The sequence below is a fragment of the Hydra vulgaris genome, chromosome 02, assembly GCF_038396675.1.
Source record: "Hydra vulgaris chromosome 02, alternate assembly HydraT2T_AEP".
Classification (NCBI taxonomy): domain Eukaryota; kingdom Metazoa; phylum Cnidaria; class Hydrozoa; order Anthoathecata; family Hydridae; genus Hydra; species Hydra vulgaris.
The window spans coordinates 33,611,001-33,631,633 of NC_088921.1; the positions used below are offsets into that span (position 1 = coordinate 33,611,001).

The 20,633-nt window shown below is 26.8% G+C and overlaps 1 protein-coding gene across 1 annotated transcript; it reads right to left on the reverse strand.

The window, feature by feature from the left end:
* Window positions 1–585: 585 nt before the first annotated feature.
* Window positions 586–14,763, reverse strand: LOC100198630 (ras GTPase-activating protein nGAP). Its single transcript, XM_065790663.1, has 10 exons — window positions 14,517–14,763; window positions 13,164–13,276; window positions 11,243–11,306; window positions 11,038–11,117; window positions 10,776–10,852; window positions 10,544–10,613; window positions 8,404–8,567; window positions 1,816–4,788; window positions 1,264–1,369; window positions 586–1,180 (listed from the first exon to the last, which is right to left on the reverse strand). Exons 1-10 carry the CDS (start codon window positions 14,575–14,577, stop codon window positions 752–754), a joined length of 4,137 nt encoding a protein of 1,378 aa, XP_065646735.1. The 5' UTR covers window positions 14,578–14,763; the 3' UTR covers window positions 586–751.
* Between the last annotated feature and the right edge of the window lie 5,870 nt (window positions 14,764–20,633).

The following is a 20,633-nucleotide window of genomic DNA, read 5'->3' on the forward strand; positions in this document are numbered from 1 at the left end:
ATTCTAGATGCTTCTTTTCGATGCTTCTGAATGCGTCTGGATACGTCTGGATGCTTCTGAATGTTTCTGGATATTTCTGGATGCTTCCAGATGCTTCTTCTGGAAACTTCTGGAAGCTTCTGCATGCTTCTAGAAACTTCTGGATACTTCCTTTAATTATTAAAAAACTTCCGTGACGTTGACACGGACGAAATTTTGCCTGTGTGCTGTCACCTGTCAGCTGATTGCTCATGTCATGGCATACTATGACTCCAGACTCCTGAACTGTTTGCTGTGGTAGTATAGTTCGTTTCGTTTTTAAGACATGTAAAATTAGGAACACTTTTTAGCATTGTTCGATGTTGGTTGCAAATGTTTTGTCCAATACTGTATATACATATAATAAAATTTATTTATTAAAATTTTATTTTGCCCCATTCAAATTAACGGAAGGATGGCGGACCTGTAGAATTTAAAAATTCATGAATTAAAACAATTGTGATTGCGCAAACATTTTTATAAATATAAAAAAAATCTAGTCTACATTTTCATTCTAATATATATTAAAAAACGAATTAAATATATTAAATAATTAAAAAAATAAAATTTTTAGGAGAAACATAATAATTCTATAACGAATGAGAATACAATTAAAAAAGGCGTTTTTGTTTGTGTGTTTTAAAAAATTAATAAATTACTTTTTAAAATCCCTATAAAATATATCGTATAAATAAAGCTAACTTAAATATCTTGCTATTTATGGCGTTTGGCGTTAAGATTCGTTGTCCTCGTGTAACTGTTCAAAGTGATTGCTCAAAGAACCATGACTTTCATCAACATTGTAACGTTTTTTAATGCTTGTCAAAGCCTTGATAAGTTTTGAATTTGTTTCTTCTAAAGTACTTATACGACGTTCTTGAAAATCTATATATCTATCTTTTGATTTTATTATATCTTCCATTTCTGTTTGATCGTTACGAAGCTTGTTTTCCATTACCATTAGACGATTAATAACTGTTTTCATTTCATTATCAGTCTCCTGTCTTTGTATTTTCATCTTTTCGTTTGTATGAATTAGTTTTTCCCTTAAGTGAAGAACAGTTTGTTCAAAATTTTTAGATTTATTTTTTAGTTCGATCTGAAGTTTTTGAATAAGCGAGTCTTTCTCTTTTAATTTATGTTGCAATAACTCGGTTTGGTCCTTAAATAAAACAACATTTTATCTTGTTACGTCGCAAAAACGCATAGCAAAAAATCGTAGTATAAATTCAAATCGTTTCTTACCGTTACGCTTTTATTATAACGTTCGACTTGACCGGGACTAGCCTTTCGTGGTAACGACATACCTACTGCTGACACTCGTCTGTCAGCTCCAGGTCCTTTTCCTGAACTATGGACGAAGCTTTTAAATAAATCATATTGGAAATAAAAACAATTTTATAAAGTTAAGATGTATGTATTTGGCATAAAATGTTTTTATGTGAAGGTGACATGCGCAAAAATGTTTATGAGACGCCTGAAAATACAAATTTAATAATAGGCAAACATCATGCTCCAAACACTTTCCTTAATACAACACAATAAACAACTAAAGAGTAAAGTTTGCAATATGTAAACAAACAATAACTGAGAAAAGACTTAGAAACAAGGATTATGATTAAAATAGGCTTAAAAACAAGAATGATTGTTTTAGTTGAATGTTATGACGTACTTATAAAATGTTTTAATATTAGAACACTAGAGTCTGAGACGTACAAATGAAAAAACAAGAGATTCTATTTCAAACAATAGGCCTTCTTTCTGATCAAATAATAATGGATATCAATATTATAATACCTTTCAGCTTCATTCTCTAGTAAAGTATCTTCTAAATTATCTCCTTCCACAAGAATACCTTCAAGAGACGATGATGTTTCCACCGATGAACAACTACAGCTCGAGTAACTAGATGAATAAATAGAAGTTAGTGAACAAGATTTTTCTATTATTCCTTCGTGCAGAATTTCACAAAACCCGTTTGAGTGTATTTGAGCGATTTCACGACTCTGCGCTACAATCATGGTATCTCGATTGAAATTATTGCGATCTATTTCCCTTTTTACTTCGTTAGGCGCCATTTGCGAGTACCTGCGTAAAACCTTTTCTCTTTGTTCTTCTTTAGCAAAGTTTAATGTATCACTACTGTAAAATATATCGTTTTGGGGTTCATATCGATTAAGGTCAGTCTGTTTATTATGTTTTCTACTAATATTGAGCGGCTCAGCTGGAGGTTGAGTTGTCGGTAAGTAACGCTTGTTTGCGCTATTTTCCGAAGTTAAATGACCACCAGAAACAACTGTTTCGACGCTACCTCGTCCACTCTCACTGATCGAAGAAAGTCGTGATCCACCAGAAAAATTAGAAACCCGAGACCCACGACTGATACTTAATCTGGAGTCACTGTTACTTGATCGCATCGAATCAACAGAACTCGTTGGAGATTTTTCAAGGTTTGGATCCACTGAGGATTTAGCATCACTAAATTTGTGTTCGCTTTTTAAATTTTGTAGAACAAGTTTACTACGGTCAAACGGTTCCTTTTGTTCAACTTTTTTTCGAGTTGCTAATGGAGACTTACTAAATGTAAATGAGGAAGTTTTTAAAGAATTCTGATCATTTGTTTTGAACTCGCTTGAACACGCCACATGCTTTTTAGAGCTTAGATTTCCTCCTTTAAGTTTATTGGTGAATCCATCGTTATTAGGGCTTTCGTGAGAATCTTTTTCTTTTCCTGGTACTCGCGATATCTCCCCAAACTTTCTGGTGTCTTGAGAAAATAAATTTATACGGTCTTTAACACTTCCTTCCTTTTTTTTGGTTTTTAAATAAGAATCATTTACAAGTTTTGGGTTTTTATACGAATTTCTCTCATTTCTTTTATGATTTTGCGAATCATCCTCTATTTTGTCAAACATTCGTTTTGATTCAGAAATATGAGAAACAACTTTTTTACTTACAGAAGCAAACTTCTCATTACTTTCGCAATTAATTTCTGCTGAAGGGTTTGACCAATTATTGCTTCTTTCATTCTTCAGCAATTCACTATTTGGTAAATAACTTTGACTAACAAAGGAAGAATCCGACACATAATCTTCTGTAAAACTAAAATTTGTATCGTCGTCGTAGCAAAGCTTGTCATTTATATTAGATTTTCTCTCCATGTTAGCTAACAGCGGCGAATTATCGCTACACAAATTTTCATTGCTTTCAATAACATTGTAATTTGATCTGTTATGATAGTCGTGTGACGTAAATCCATGTAAACCCGGAGCGCTTAAAGGTTGACCGCAAACTGAAGCAACTGTTTCAAATGGACGATGTAGCCGTAACTCTTCGGCGTTCGGAAAAGATTTATGAGCTTTCGTGATATCTTCGAGTATTGTTTTTAATTCGTTATACTTTTCATTATTATCTTCGTTAGTTTTTGAAATTTCGGCAACAAGAAGGTGGTAGGTAACAGATAATTCGCGCGCTAAATCAATTTGACCACAAAATGTATAAGTATCGCTACTATCATCAGATTTTGGTTCATTGGATATATTCTGCAAGAATAAATCCATATTAGAAATTTCTGATTCAACAAAGTCATTCAAAATTTTCATGTAACATTCTTTGCTACCGAACCGCGTAAAATTAGCGAGATTTTGAATAGTTTTTGCTATTAAGGTTAGTGTTCGAGCTACTTTTTCACTCGGGTACTCACTTATGAGCTGAAATAAGCTAGGCGACAATATAGCTGGACATAGGAAACGCAGAAAAAGTGATGCACTCACAATCTTTTTACTGATATTTAACTCCATGCTTTGACAGCGCTCACGCACAGTTGAAAATACTTTCTGTAGACTGATTGGAAAGAAATTTACAGAAAGCATTATATTTTTCCAAACATCTTCTACAAGTTTAATCAAATTTCGTTGATTACCGCTTAGTACTGCACTACTTAATGGTGTAATTTTTTGTGGATCAACTTCAGCATCTTCTTCGGATTCGTAAACAGACGAAATAAACGTACCCAGAGTTTCTTGTAAATACATTCTTCCAACCATTTTCATGTAAGTATCAATAGATTTAGTAGCTAACGAGTTTCCACGAAACATAAGATTTTCGTTTGGTGTGTTCTTTACTTCATTCATGATAACATCTACTAAAAAAGCGTGCGCCTCACCTGATGCATGAAGAATTTTAAGTAATGTTTGAGCCAGAATGTCTTTGGTTTTTAAACTAATAACTTTTTCTAAAGTGTTTGTCAAAACCATGTAATCAGTTCTTAAGAAATCGTGCAATTTCTTATAATAAGATATTGGCAAAACTACAGTGGCGCCGTACGTAAATTTAATTCGAATAAAAGGCTGTTCTATTTTGCTGTTTACTGAATTTTTTTGCTGAGTTTTAGGAGAAATGCCCGGCATAAAAACCGAAACCCATTTTTCAATTTCAATGTTCGTTTCTACGTTAAGAAGATCGATTACAGAAGAGCCTATAAATACACTTTTATCTGGTTTACGTTTCTTTTTTGTGTCACTCTCTCGGAATAAATTTATAGTTACTGATTCAGTTGGGGGCAGATCATTAAAACTAAACTGCTCACCCCAAAACAACATTTCATTCATACATTTTACGGAAGTTCTACAAAATAAAACTTTGTTTAACAACAATTCGCAATAATAACGTTTACGAATTGGAATCCCTTTTGCTTCTATTACCCAGACAGATAATGAGGTATCAAGACGAACGTTTTCATCGCGATTAATTTGAATTACTGAAGTCATGCTAAAGATACGAAGTTAAGTTTATTAGTAAACGCAAAACTAAACAAAAATACCCAAATAAAAAAAGTATTTCTATTTATGAAAACTATGTATATAAAGTAAACAGTTTTAAATTACTTAAACATGTTAGAAAATATAAATTTTGTAATATATATTACAAAAAATGAGGCTGAATAATTCTGTATCTAAAAAATCTGAACTATTTATTACATAGGGGTGTGTTGTAACAAAAGGACCCTGTGCTAAATGGGCCTTTTTAAAAATAAGACCTTAGCAATTAATTAAATGTATTTTAGTCGATGCAAATAACTCATTTTTACACAATATTTCTTTAGTATGTATAACTTTATTCGAAGTAAAACAATAGTTAAAGAAATGTTTTTGTAAGACAAGTATAATTTTTTAATTTTTTTGAGTTTTCAATTTAAAAAAATATTTTTAAGAAATTAATTCCATTAAGATTTTTATTAATATCATAGATGAATATTATGCTATTTGAATAATAATAAAATGAAAATTATCTGATAATTATCTGATTGTTTTAATTATATAGGTAACAAAAGCTTTTTGATTTTGATTTGAACCACCAAATATACTGAACGGGCTGGTCCATTTTCCGACAAAATCATTTATTGCATTTCACTTTGTTACTTTAAAAATAAATATAAAGCACTTGTTATTAAAAAACTAAATATAAAGTACTGGAGTTTATTATGTAAATGAGCTGTGAAAGTGTGAATATTAAGGTATTATAAAAAAAAAACTATAAACACTTAGAGCGGCATATTTTATGCTAAAAGCGAAGAAATAAATTAATAATTTTAATATATTATTCAATATTTAATACAATAATTTTATCTTTAATGCTGTGCATAATTTATATTCATTATAATTTATAACTTAGTTTATTTATATAGCTTATAATTATTCATCTAATTTATTGTTTTAAAATGCTCTTAATATACTTAAAAACCATTTAAAATATAACTACTCTAAAACAGCTAGACCATTTAGAAAACATTGATATTTTAAGTCCTTTTTTTTTGTCTTACTTCCTAATAAAATTCTTTTATGTCTTACTTCTAAACAAAAAAGTTTGTCATTAAACTTTACAAAACGAAACTTTTTCAAATGCATTCAAAAACTTTAAAGCCATCTATTAGTAAACCTGACCAACCCATACCACCATTTGTATAGTGAACATTATTTTCCAGTATAAAAATGTGTACATCTTTAATATATCACTTTTTATGATAACCCTTATAAGTTCTTAACTTACTATTAAAAAAAAAAAGGTTAAAACAATTTTTTCAGTGAATGATTTTGCTCTTTGATTAAGTTTATTTATGATACATTTAATTATAGTTATTTGTTGTTATGATACTACTTAATGCTTCTTGTTATGATACTACTTATTGCTTGTTGCTATGATACTACTTATTGCTTGTTGCTATGATACTACTTATTGCTTATAGTTATTTTGTTGCTATGATACTACTTATTGCTTGTTGTTATGATACTACTTATTGCTATTTTTTTTACAATTATAATTATTACTATTGTTAATGGTTCTGACTCCAACTGGTAGTAAGGTATCCAGAACGACAACTTTAAGTGAATTTTTAGGACTAAGACAACTTCATAGCATATTGCTTACGTAAATACACTTCCTGTGTAACCTCTTTGATCCAGGGAGATATAAAAATTTTTATTCCTTCTCATCGGTTCCAAGTCAAGCCTCATTATACTTTGTAATTTTCACCTTGTGCAACTGCAAAATCTAATTGTAATCATTTTTGATTACAATTAGAAATTTTTAAAAACATTGGAGTTAATTCTAGCAAGGTCTTTGAGTCTTTACTTAACAAATTTTCAATATCCATTTTTGAGTCTAATAACTTTTCGACAACCAATATGTTTTATGGCTGACTTACTGCAGCGACTGAAAGATTTATTATGCATTAGATGAAGGCGGCAACTTTTCTTCTGTCAACTGTTTCCTATTTCTTTGTTTTCTAGTAACGCCATGACTACTTTATATAACACAATAATTACATTTTATGTGTGAATATATATATATACACACATGAATATATAACTACAAATACATATAACTTTATATATATATTTGTGTGTATATATATATACATACATACATACATATATATACACACATATATATATATATATATATATATATTTATATATATATATATATATATATATATATATATATATATATATATATATATGTATACATATATATATATATATATACATATATATATATATACATATATATATATATATATATATATATATATATATATATATATATATATATATATATATATATATACACACACATTGTGATTGTATTTTTTAATTAAAACTTAATGTCTCAGTCTTTATAATTTTAAAGGAATATTTTACCTGTTAATGTGGCTACATTAGTACATTAGGGTACCAAAAAGGAAGCGGATATATAACTAATATAATAATATAGTGCCCCCTCCCTTACCTAATGGAACTAGTATAACAGTGCAGTATAGTGCCTGCTACAACTTAGAGAAGTAAATATATACAAAAACTTAATTTGATACCAACATCAAACTCTATACAACAACCTTGTTTACATACCTTGGTATTGTTTTTGAAATTAAATTTATATTAAAACTTCAACAAAATTTCATCAAGATATATGTCAATTAATACATTTGATGTTAAATCACCAATTACATGAACATCAAATTTGATAAAAACCTAAGGTTTCTCTGTTCATAACATTTTAAACGATAACAAGCCTTCATACTATATAAGCAATTTTGTTAAAATAGGCAGAAGCATCTAAATTTGATGAAAAAGACATTTAACATATTACAACAACTTAAATTTTTACCTAGTAAGCTTAGCTAAAAATAGATTTTAGTTTAAAGGAAAAAATGTATATATTATATAAACTATGTAAGTGTATTCTACAAATAGAGTGCTCAATGTTCTTAAAGAACAGAGCAATAATAAATTAGTAAAAACACTTATCTAATTTTTTTTTCACAAATGAACAAGAAGAAAAAAATTAGATAAGTAATTTTATAACTTATATTATATATATATATATATATATATATATATATATATATATATATATATATATATATATATATATATATATATATATATACATATACATATTTGATTTTATGTGCCACTTTAAATATTATTAAATTAAAATAATAACTTGTGCATGAAAGTGCACTTTATTATTACTTTTTAGTTTATTTATGATTAGTAACTTATTAAAGTTATTATTTTACATAACTATTTGTTATTATTAATCATACATTATTTTAAAAGTTTTGTAATGTTTTTTATTTAAGTGCCACAAAAAATAAAACTGCTCTACTGCATTTTGAAAATAAGCTCTTCATATATACACATATAATTAGCAAGACATTTATATAAAATTATTATATAGTGATAATAGTGGTTAATTTTTTTAAACAGTCAATATATGTTGATTAAAATAATAAACTTCACCTCGCACCGCAATAGTTTTTGTGGTAGTACTTTAAATAGTTGACTTAAACAAAACAATATTTTAATACTTTTTTTTTACCTTTTTATCCAACTGCTGCATTCTTCATGACTTGAACATGAAAAATATTTAGTATCAGTTGGTGTGATCACTTGAAAACAAAATGGACGAAGTAGAACACTATCATGTATAGGTCGCACTATTGACAATGCTGGGTCATTCAAACACATTACAGTTACTTGCCTCTAAAAAGTTAAAAAACGACAAATAAAGTTACAAAATTAAAAGAAACCTGCTTAAACATTATATTGTTATTTAACATTTAATAACCTGCTTAAACATTATTATTTAACAAGTTGTTTAGTATTCATATACAGCAGAATTTTGTATTATTTCACAATTTACAACTACATCTTATATTTTTGATATTGAATTTCACTAATCCATAATGTCCAAAATTAGGCATTGATTAGATCTTTTCAGATTCTGCACACACCTTTACCAAAAACAGTATCTGATAAAATTTTATTGTCTTTAACAGTTTATTTATTTTCTGTGCAAAACTCATTTGAATGCTTTAAAATTATGTTAAATGTTTTTGCAAAATTTAGTAGCGTACATATACTTCCATCCCTTTATAAAAATTGTAAAAAAAGTAAAAGAGTTTCGAAAAAATTTGTTGTACATGACTTTCTTTTAACAAAACCTTGCTGCTATCTTTTTAACATTAATTAAACACATTTTCAGTCATTTTATTATTGATTTGAAAAGCCAAAATGCTAAAACGTTTGTAAAATTAGGTTTCATTTAGTGATCAGCAAAATCTACCTTTAATAGCTAGGGTACTCAGCTAATAAGGAATTCCAGGATATCTTCAAAACATAATAAAGACATTGAGATCTTCAATTTTTTAGTGAATAATCAATGTATATAATTATCTTTTCTTTTTCTATATTATTATTATAAAAAATGAATAGGTTAATTTATTCCGGTTGTGTTAAAGTTGTTCATTCATATTAGCAACACACAAGGAAATTATCTTAATGTGCTCCAAGGATTTTATTCCCTAAAGCCTCTAAAAATGACTTATTGTAAATATCGAAGAGGTTAAATTCATTTTGTCTTATTGTCTAAATTTACTCTCGAGTCCTTAATAAATAGGAAGGGGAGACGTTTATTAAATTTTGGAAATTTTTCCCACTCACCCCAAGCTTAATAAACCCCTCCTTCCCCATTTTTTACTATTACTTGTTGCCAGCAAAAACTTTATATCTTGAAATTAAAAAAAAAAATCAAAACAATACTTTTAGTCACTGATAAAAACAAAAACTTTCAGTGTAAACAGGCTTTAAAAAATTGCCGACCTAGTAAATCTTGATTTATCAAAAATGAGTTGTTTTTTTACTTCTCACCAAAGTATAAAACTTATATCAACTTATTAAATCCTATTGAAATTATTATAAAACAGCAGTTAAAAAATATGCATTTGACCGCAAACCACACTAGAATTAAATAGTTTTAAGCGTGTCTTGTAAAAAATATTAATTCGGATTGATAAACTGAAACTTAAAAAAAAAATACTTATACACACCACTTGTATTAAGAACTCGAGAGTAACTGATTTTTGATTTTTTTTTAATGTTGCATTGCAATTTTTTTTAAATCATTGTAAATCATTATACTTGTATCTTGAGAACTGATGCAGTCTTATTACTATTCTTTGAAAATATATCTACTGCATAGTGTGTCTTTGATTCGTGCTTTTAACCAGTTGTATGAGAATCTAGGAAACACTTCCATGTTTGAAACACCAATATCTGTTCTACACTAATTACATTTTTTCTTATTTAGAATATTAAGTACAAAATTTTACCCAAAAGAATACTTTTTATTATTTAGCCATTTTAGCTGTTAGAAAATTAGATTTCTTTGTTTTAGGCATTATGTTAGTTATATTAATACATTTTCTAAGTAAAGAATAATAATAATAGAAAAACTAAACACTTTGTGCATTGCGAAAAAAACATAATTATCGAATGTAGTTTAAATCTATGTAATGATCAAATTTATAACTCAGTAAAGAACAAAATACAATAACATAATATTGACAAAATCAGAAAATACAATTTTAGAAAAAAGTGTTGTTTTTTTAAAACATTTATTATATAAGTATATATATTCAACAATTTTGCTTACATGTTAATATTTAAAAATTACTCACATCATCATCAAGGTAATAGTCAGATTCTGCTGACTTCCATGAGGATAATAACACACTAGAAGATTTAGGACTATTAAACAAAAAAATCACATAAAAGTCATTTTTAAAAGAATTTGATAAAAAAAATGTTATTAAACTTCAGTAAATTTTTTAAATTTAAATGAAGCTTTAAAAAAAAAAATTAATAACTAAAAACAAAAAAAAACCTGAAAAACAAAAATTAAACATTTACCTAGAAGATTCATTAGTTCTTTGTATTCCAACTTTTCCTACACTTCTTGATCGACTTAAAGCAAGCTTTCTTGAGATCTAAAAAAAAAAACCGTCTAAACTTTGACTTTCAATTAAAAAAAAAAAAAAAATCCTAAATAATTTTTGAATAAATAATAACGATTACAATAATAATGATGACAATAATGATGATGAGGAAAATCATATTAATGTATAGATAATTTACATTATTATTATTCCAAATACACATAATATATTCTTACAAATTGTTTGAAGCTACTATTGCTGGGTTGTGATTCTAGTCTTGGACGAAATGTTGAACTAGATCTTGGGGAATAATTTTCTAAACAAACAAAAAAATAACAACAAACAAGCAAAAATTATTTATTTTTTAAAAAAGTATTGTATTGAAAAATCTTGGATTAAAAATGTATCATGATTTAGAATCTTTCATTAAAAAAACCCTACCAGATCGAGGAGATAATACATCACTTCCACCAGGGCTCTTTAATGGACTATCAAGTGAAATCTCCTAAAACCATAACTTATAGTAAAACAAAGAACATAAATGAATACTTTTTAAACACTCTAAAGTTAAAACTGTTTATTATTATTTTATTATTTTCAATTATTTATTAATTATTCTACTGTGTTAATTAAAAATTGATCAAGTACCTCACACATAACTTTAAGAAAATTAAAAGCATACAGACTAGTAAACAAGATACTCTGGATAATAAAATTACTTGAAAGGTTAAAAACAGCAAGTCATACTAGGAGATGCCATATTAGACTGGTGAGGTTCCTCGGAGCTCAGTTCTCAGATCATTACTGTTTGTAATTTTTATAAGCGACTTGGCATCACAAATCATAAATAATCCATAACTTTTTGCAGATGATACAAAACTTATTGGAATTATCAAAGACAAAAACAATTCGATCAGTTCGTAAAACAATATCAACTTTATATCAAAATGGTGCTAAACATGGCAAATGTTTTTAAATGAGAGCAAATATAAAGGAATTTAGATTGATAAATAAAATAAAAAGTTTACCTATCAGGTAAATGGGCATCAATTATCAAAAGTAGAAGTTGAGAAAGACTTGGGAGTGATCATTAGCTCTGACTTAATATTGAGTCAGCCTAAAAACTCATTCGAATACCTTAACATTATCAGTTTAAGATGCTCTTCGTGTCAATGGCGAGACCACATCTGGAGTACGATGCTTCCATATGGTACTCAATTAAAATAAAAAATATCAAAGCAATTGAGGCAGTCCAAAGAAGGGTAACTAAACTAGTAAGAGAAGTTAGTGGTAAAACATAGGAGGATAGGATCCGCTGCCTTGGTCTAACAACACTGGAAGAAAGACAAATAAGAGGAAACTAAATATATTAATTCAAAATTAAAAATGGACTAAATAAAATAATCTTTTATTCAAGTTCAACCCAAAAAAATACAACCATAGCACAAGAAAAGAAACTTTCTAACCAGAGAACAAAACAAGTCTGATGTCCGGTACAACTTCTTTTTAAACAGGATAGTCAAAAGATGGAATTAACTGACAGTAAACTTTTAAAACTCAAAAATAGAAAACATTTATAAAAACAATTGTGACAAATTTACAAAAAATAAAAATATAAAACTACTATAAATGGTCTTTATAAAGTTATTTATTGACTTATTATTAAAAAAAAAAACTCATGACATTTAACAGTGTACTTTCTTGAAAACTGCTTTCCAACAAATATTTCTCATGACATTGTAGTTTGATATTAACAGTAATAAAAAAAACTTTTAAAATGTTACTAAAAATGTTACACCAGAAAAAAGCAGCTTTAAGCTCTGTAAAACAATATTTAACAAAAGTAAGAATTCTGTATGTCTGTGATTGTACTTATGTGTTAGATGAAAAGTGCTAAACCAATACAAATAAAAAGTTAAAAAAGTTAAAAATTTTAAATTAGTAATAAAAGTACTATTATGCCTTAATCAACAATAATTATAAATCTAATTACACTACACTTAAAATACTTTGAAATTATAATCAAAAAAAATTGAACATAATAAAGACTGCAAAATTATTTTCAGCAACAATATCAACGGTAAAAATATCTTTTATTAAAGTATGCATAACAAAGATTGACTGCTTTATGGACTAAATAGTAAACTGCACAGCCTATTTGGATAAAACTATACTGATATTGAGCAAATTTATCACGTAAAAAATTAAGGTAAAAATTTTTAAGATAAAGCAAAATATGTATATAAGTTTATATGTGTGTGTGAGTATTTTAGAGTTTTAGCTATAGACTGTAACAACAATTTTTTTTTTAATAAGCAGCCTCCAAATATTTCTATATAAACAATTGTTTTGATAAACACACCTGCTCTTCTGCACTTGAAATGGAAGAAATATACAAATATTTTGTGCTTGGTTCAAAACATACAGCTTTAAGCTTCCAAATAATATTTTCTGGATATAACTTACGAATGTTTTCTAAAAAATAAATAGAAAATAATTCATGACTAAAATGTTATACAAAAAAAATCAACAAAAAATCTAAGATTATTAAAAAGACTGACTTGAATATGATTGTTTAACTCCTTATATTATAAATATATTATAATAATTATTATATAAATAACTAAATTATATTATAAATCTTATATTAAGTAGCTCGATTTGTCTCCTAATGTCTGCAAAGTGTGAAAGGGGTCTGCAAGGAGCACATTTAAGCATGAGTGTATGAGTAAAAAAAAATTAAAAGTATCTATTTTACTTAATCACTTAATTACAATATAAATCACTTAGTTACAAAATAATATTTTGATTAACAACTTTTAAAAGTCTTCAAATTTTATTGCCTTAAATAAAAAAAATATGTAAAGCATTAAAAGTAGATATCTTAAAAAAAAGAATAACTATATCACTAAAGTAGTTAAATAAATATATATTACAATCTAAAAAAACAGCAATATGAAATTATTTTAAATATAAGTTGTTAGCTTGATTAACAAAGTTAAACATAACTTTAAATTTTCAGATTTTAAATTGTTTGGTGGGTATTTTAAAAAATTTATGACTAGAAAAATTGTAGCCATAAACCATATAAGTCAAATTTATGTGTTCTTATTCTTAACAAGAACAAAAATAAAATCATGTTCAGGTAGATTTAAAAAAAAAAACATACATAAAGGACAAATAGTAGATTACAAAAAGAGTATATCCTGAAATAAAATATTTACTTATTTAATTGCAATAACAAACATTTGGAAAAATTTGTATAAAATATCTTAAAGCAACATTCTTTTTTTTTTTTAATACCTAAAGCAATTTGTTCATGCTTAAAGTTTTTTGACTCTAAGGCAGTTTTTAGAATGCTTTCACATTCACAATTTTAATAAATCGCAAAATAAAAACTATTTAAATTATGTTATATTTTATAAAATCATAAAATTTATTTATTGTCATTAAATCGCTGAAATATTATAACTGTGATACAACCATAAACCTTTGGTTGATTGACAAAAAATTCAAAACCAGCTTCCTTAAAATAACCGACTAAAAAACACAACATCATTTGTAATAACATTTTTTTATACTTATAACTCCATTTACAAAAAAGAGCCTTAAAATCTCCAACTTTAAATACTTAATAACTTGAATGTTTAGGATGTTAGTGTGTTAATTTAGAAAAAAATTTCAAAACAATATTAAAACATAAAAATAAAAAAACCATTAGCATCAACAACAGAAAGCCATCCAGATAACTTTTTGTCGAGTGGGAAAACCTCCATACTGTAACAGATTATGCCCTATCCATTCTAAAGCAACATGTTAACTGATGATCATTTTATGTCATCATTAATATGAATTATTATATCTTCTTTTCCAGTTATCATTTTTTCTTGTTCTAAATTATTTAATAAAAAGTTTTTTTTAACATAAGCAACGAAACATATTTATAATTTGTGTTTATATTTAAAAAATATATATGTAAGAATTTTTGTTTTATTGTATTGTGTTTAAAATTATTAGTTAAGTTTAATACAAATGAATTAAATTAACTCTATGCAAATGAATGAATTAAATTAATTCTATGCTGTAAAACTTACATATATCCAATAATATACAGATTAAATTTGCGTAATCTACTATATAACCAAAGACATTAAGATTTTTTTATTTGTTTATTTATTAAAACCTTTGAAAGTTTTTAAATGGCATTTTATTGAACTTATGAAATTATATTAGAAAACTTATCAAAGACTTTATAAAGAACTCATAAAATATTTATTTTATAAATTAAAAATTGATAGTTTATTAGAAAAAGATTAAAAATCCACAAAATTCAAACAACTTATTTAAATAGAAATCAGAAAACAACAAACATACCAAAACAATGGATCAAATGGAGAAAAAGAATGGAAAAACTTTATCTTTTTAAAAAAATACATTTAACTTAAAAGATGAAATTATTATTGTTATTTATTTGTATGATATTTTTATTTACTTTGCATTTCTATATCAATACATTGAGCAGTTGTGTGCCAAAAAATTGTTGCTTATTGTTAGTATTATTACCATTATATTATTAATAATATGAGAGAGAGAGAGAGAGAGAGAGAGAGAGAGAGAGAGAGAGAGAGAGAGAGAGAGAGAGAGAGAGAGAGAGAGAGAGAGAGAGAGAGAGAGAGAGAGAGTCAAGTTCTTTTTATTTTTGTCATCTCTAATCGTCGTAATGTCATTTAATGGGTTATTTTACCTGATTTCAAACATTTTTCCGTTTTTTAAATTATAGTTGTTTTTATAGTACTTTTTTTTTGTACTTTACCGTTGAATAAAATACTAAAAATAGCTTTAAACTATAGACTATAGAAAGCCTATACTAAATTATAAAAATGATACAGTTTTATATATTTACAATAATATTTTTACGACTTTTTAAAAAAATTATTGACTAGTCAATAATTTTGTTTTTTTGAATTTAGAATTGGTCATAGTCGATATGACGAATTCTGAATAGTCTGTAATATTTATCACAAAGAAAATAACGACATCCCAATTTTTCAAAATCCATTTCTATTAATGTAAATTTTTATAAATACTATTTATATAAAATATATTTACGTATAAATTACTTTTAAATATTAAGAAACTTTTATGACAAATTTTTAAATTTGCTCGAAAAAGCGTGCAAAAAATAGTTTAATAGCTTTTATTTTTTGAGAGAAGGATTTTTTAAGCGTTGAAAATGTGTGTACAAAAGTATTGTCACAATTTTTCAAAAAGCATAATTATTTTAATCGGCGTAGACATCTCTTTGAAGTGTTTAAGACACCGTAGTTATTCACAATTAATTAATAATTAATTCTAAAAATTCATGCTTGGCAAATGAGATTGAAGTCTGAAAATAAAATATTTTTGTGAACACATTGTTCACAAAAATGTGAAGTGAGGGACAGTATATTGAAAACCATTGACATAGACAATATTTATCGACAATTTTTAAATTTCGAAAACGAAAAGCTTTTATTGTTTGACTATTGCTTGAAGTTTAACCCCCTCCCCACCCCTCTCCCCAACACTCACACAATTTGAGGAAGGGGGTTAAACTTTTTCACCCAGTCACCCTAATTAAAATGATAAGTGTGAACCGAAATTTTTCAGGTTTTAAACTATGATTTTTTGCAAAACATTCTTATTTGATACTGGTAAAATAAATTTTAAAAGACATCTTTAAAGAGTTTAATATATATATAATTAAAAAAAAAAACTTCTACTACGGATTTAATCTTTCTAAAAAATAAACAAAAATAAAGAGTTATATCCATAGTAGAAGTTTTTTGTTTGTTTTTAATTATATACCGGTAACATATATTGGGAGTTAGCTTATCGATATCCAAAATAATATAAAACCCTAGGTAGTAAAATCATAAGACACAAGGCATTGAATACTAACAAGAAATACCGAAATTTTTATTTAAAACAATTACTTGTAAAAAACAAAACTAGTTACAGACTGCATCTGTTGTCGACATGCTTCTAAAACTAGTTTACAGACTGCAACATCTGTTGTCGACGTGCTTTAACATGCGTCATAAAAGAAGTACCGTTAAATAATTTAATATGCTCGGCAAAAAAAACTCACGTTTTTTTAACAATTGCAAATCGAATGTATTATGTCTATAATTTCCTCGATAGTTTTACATTATTAAACAAATACTAATAAATAAGCTTTTATACCAACTATAAGATCATTGAAGCAATATCGCACACTAATTATTTAAATGTTACATTTACTCTGAGTATGCATTCGAATGTTCTTTATACTTTAATTAACCAAATAATGAAAATATATTTTAAAAATTGTAAAAAATTTGTAAAACAATCTGTAGATGATTATTTATCTTTATAAACATCTAAGTTCAAAGAGACCGATGTTTTACTTAGACTAAACATTGTTTAATTTTTGACATCATATTGATATTTAAATTTTAAATATAGTTACTACTTTTTCATAAATGAACTTTTATCTTTAGAGAGGAGGGTCATAAAAACTTACTTGGCTCTATCTTTTTAAACGTATCTCATATGCTTTACTTTTTGTAAATAATGCCCAAAAATACAAATGTATTTACTCTAATTTTTATAAAATGTTATAGATTTAAGAAACTCTAAATCTAAAACAAATCAGATATAAAATTACTATGCAAATAATAAAACCAAAAAAAATATAGATACAATAAAATTAATAACAAATCTAAATATTTCAATAAAGTTATATCAAACAACGCAGATACAATAAAAATGATCAGAAGCCTGAACTTAATTTTTAAACAAACTTTATTTTTAACAGATATTTAAAGCATTTTCTTGCAATGGAAACATATTAATTGGGTTCCATATATTATAAGCAGGAGCGGATCCAGGCTGTAGCAAGTGTAGCAAATGCTACAATCAGTTTTTTTTCTCTTTTTTTTTTTTTTTTTTTAATTACATTTTTTTTTTTATGCGAAAGAGAAAAATAATTTAAATAAGATATGCAGGTTGCAAGAAATCAAAATGCGGCGCTTCAAAATTTTATTCAAAACTGTATCTGAGCCAAGTTGACTATTATATTATTATTATTATTTTATTAAACACCCTCTAAATGTGTTTACAAGGTGAAAATACATAAAAATAGTTTAAGATATATAAAGAGAGAATAAACTATATCACTTGGGAATGTTTTCTTCAAGAGTATTTTTGAAAATTGTTCGCTGTTTCTTTGCATTCCAACATTGAATTGCCTGTACTAAAATTTGATAAGTATCTTCAGGAATTATATTTTCTGAAATATTAATTTTCACTTTCTTTTTATCCTGAATTAAGTTTTTCATATTTATTTTATGGATCTTACATAATTCCTTTGTATCATCTAAAAATGAAAATTTTAATGAACAATAGTTATCTCCCGAACTTTAGAGAGTTTATATAGTTTTTGCTATACTTAGAGATATTAAAAAATGACTGCATTTAAATAGAGAGTCAACAATGCAAAAACTTAATAAACTTCCAAGTTTATTAAGTTTTTGCATTGTTGACTCTCTATTTTCACAGAGTTCCAGACCATGCGTTAGCGTCGGAACTGCTAAAGATGTATATAACTGAATAATTGAAGATGGATGTACAAACCGGATACCAGATTGAATCAGATTTTGCACTATTGTTTGGAAATTTGATACCCTATTGTTAATATTTGTTCTGTTGAGTGAGGCAAAAATAGATTTTTGTGTATCCCAAATAAAGCCTAGATGATTTAGTTTTTTATTTGGTATTATTTGATGGTCGTCTAGGGTTATCTTGCAATTAGTTAATTGTCTTTTTCCCGAAAGCAACAGTTCCGTTTTGACAGCATTGAGCTTTATGCCGTTTAAGTTATTGTAAATATTACACGTTGTAATCAGCCTTTCAAGACCAGATAGAGTGAAGTTTCCATGTATAGAAGTACCCACAACGTTATCATTTTTTATAGTTTCGAGTAACTTTTTCGGTGTATATGTTATATAGGTAGGGGGACAGAATGGATCCTTGTCTCACTTCTTGCTTAAGAGCAAATGAAACTGATTTGGAACCTAGGTAAGAGACAGATGCACTACTTTGTGGTATAAAGAAGATATAGTGTTGACTATTTGGAGAGGTAAGTTTTTATCAAATTAAAGTTTATCAAAGAGATGTCCCAGTTGCAGCTGTCAAAAGCTTTTTCAGCATCTAAAGAACATAAATAGGCGAATTATTGTTCTTGTAATGCTTAGTTGTTTCGCTTATAACAAATTCAGCATGCAAGGTCGAACTCTTACTATTGAAACCAAATTGAAGGGGATGTGTTTCTTTTATCTCAGGACTGATGAGTAAAATTAGGTATTCTAAAAGTTTCGTAAATATTGGAATATGATATGTAAATATCGTAAATATTGGAATATGTTATCCTATGTTACGGAAATATTTCATTCGGAAAAATTAAATGCTTTACTGAAAAACCCATGTTTTTCTTGGGTTTTGTCTCACGTACCCATAAATTTTTGAAAGAATGTCAAACATTTTGCAGCGTATCAACTTAAGTTGAGTTAAATAAAATGGCAAAACGACTGAAGCAACTGTAGCTAAAGTCAGTTTGTCATATTTTGAAACAACTCTATACATACCCCCGATAATTTTTTATATAATTAGGCTATTTACGTTCTTTTTATTAACATGGAAGTCTTACGTTGTGACTAAAAGTCATCAAGCGAGAACCTGTAGCAAAAAAAAAGTTGTGTAGCTAAGACAGAAATTCTGTAAAATATCCACTCTCCATTATTAAAACTTTTTTTTTGATAAAGTAAGGTAGCAAACATCAAAGGAAGAGGTTTTATAATTAAAGACTAAATTAAATAGTACCGTCTGTTGGTTTATAGATTTCCCTGAGACAAAGAGAAGAAAACACGTTGGATAGAACGTTTACCTAATGCGAGTTTTTAAACGTCTAGCAACACTTTATTATATGATCTGATAGACATCAAAACTACAAAAAGGTTCACCTAAAATGCACAATTTTCCTCTTAGATTGATTTTTAGTTCATTCTAAAATTGCAAGGAACCTTCTTCTACTTTTTTTTAATTTGGAAATTTCTACTAGGAAATTACTACTATTATTCTCTGTGACAAGGTGTATGTTACAAAAATCTTATTGTATTAGGAAGTTGCTGTTTTTGGAAAACCAATGATATAAATTCTTTTTCGAAAATGATTATAATATAGATATAAATTAATGTAATAAACATCTTTCCATGTTATTGACGCATTTCCGATCAAGATGGAAAGACTAGTATTTAGAGAATCTGCATGAATATTATAAATCTTCCAAAGTTAAAGGCTCAGCTTTAATTAAAAATTACGATACAGTTTTATTAGACAATTGCCATAGGAATTGTCTAATAAAACTGTGTCAAAGGAACTTTCTACTGCTTTTTTTTTAGCTTCTACTAAGAACGATTGTTCCCTTTGACAAGTTGTATGTTACAAAAATGTTATTGTATCAGGAAGTTGCTGTTTTGGGAAAACCATTGATATAAATTCTCTGATAGTCCTAAATTTCTTTTGAAAATGTTGTGAAAAGCTGTAAACATAAATTCCTAATTTTTATGTGATCAAATTCGTTTAACTTTAAAATCAGTAAGAAAGTCAAATAGCAAAGCGAAGGCAATTAAATGTGATAAAAATTAACTTTAACATTTAATGAAAAACCTTGGTTAACTGCAGATAGAACTCTTTTGTTGTTTGACTTTTGTCCACGTTATCTATTATCACATATATTTTAGGTTCAATAATG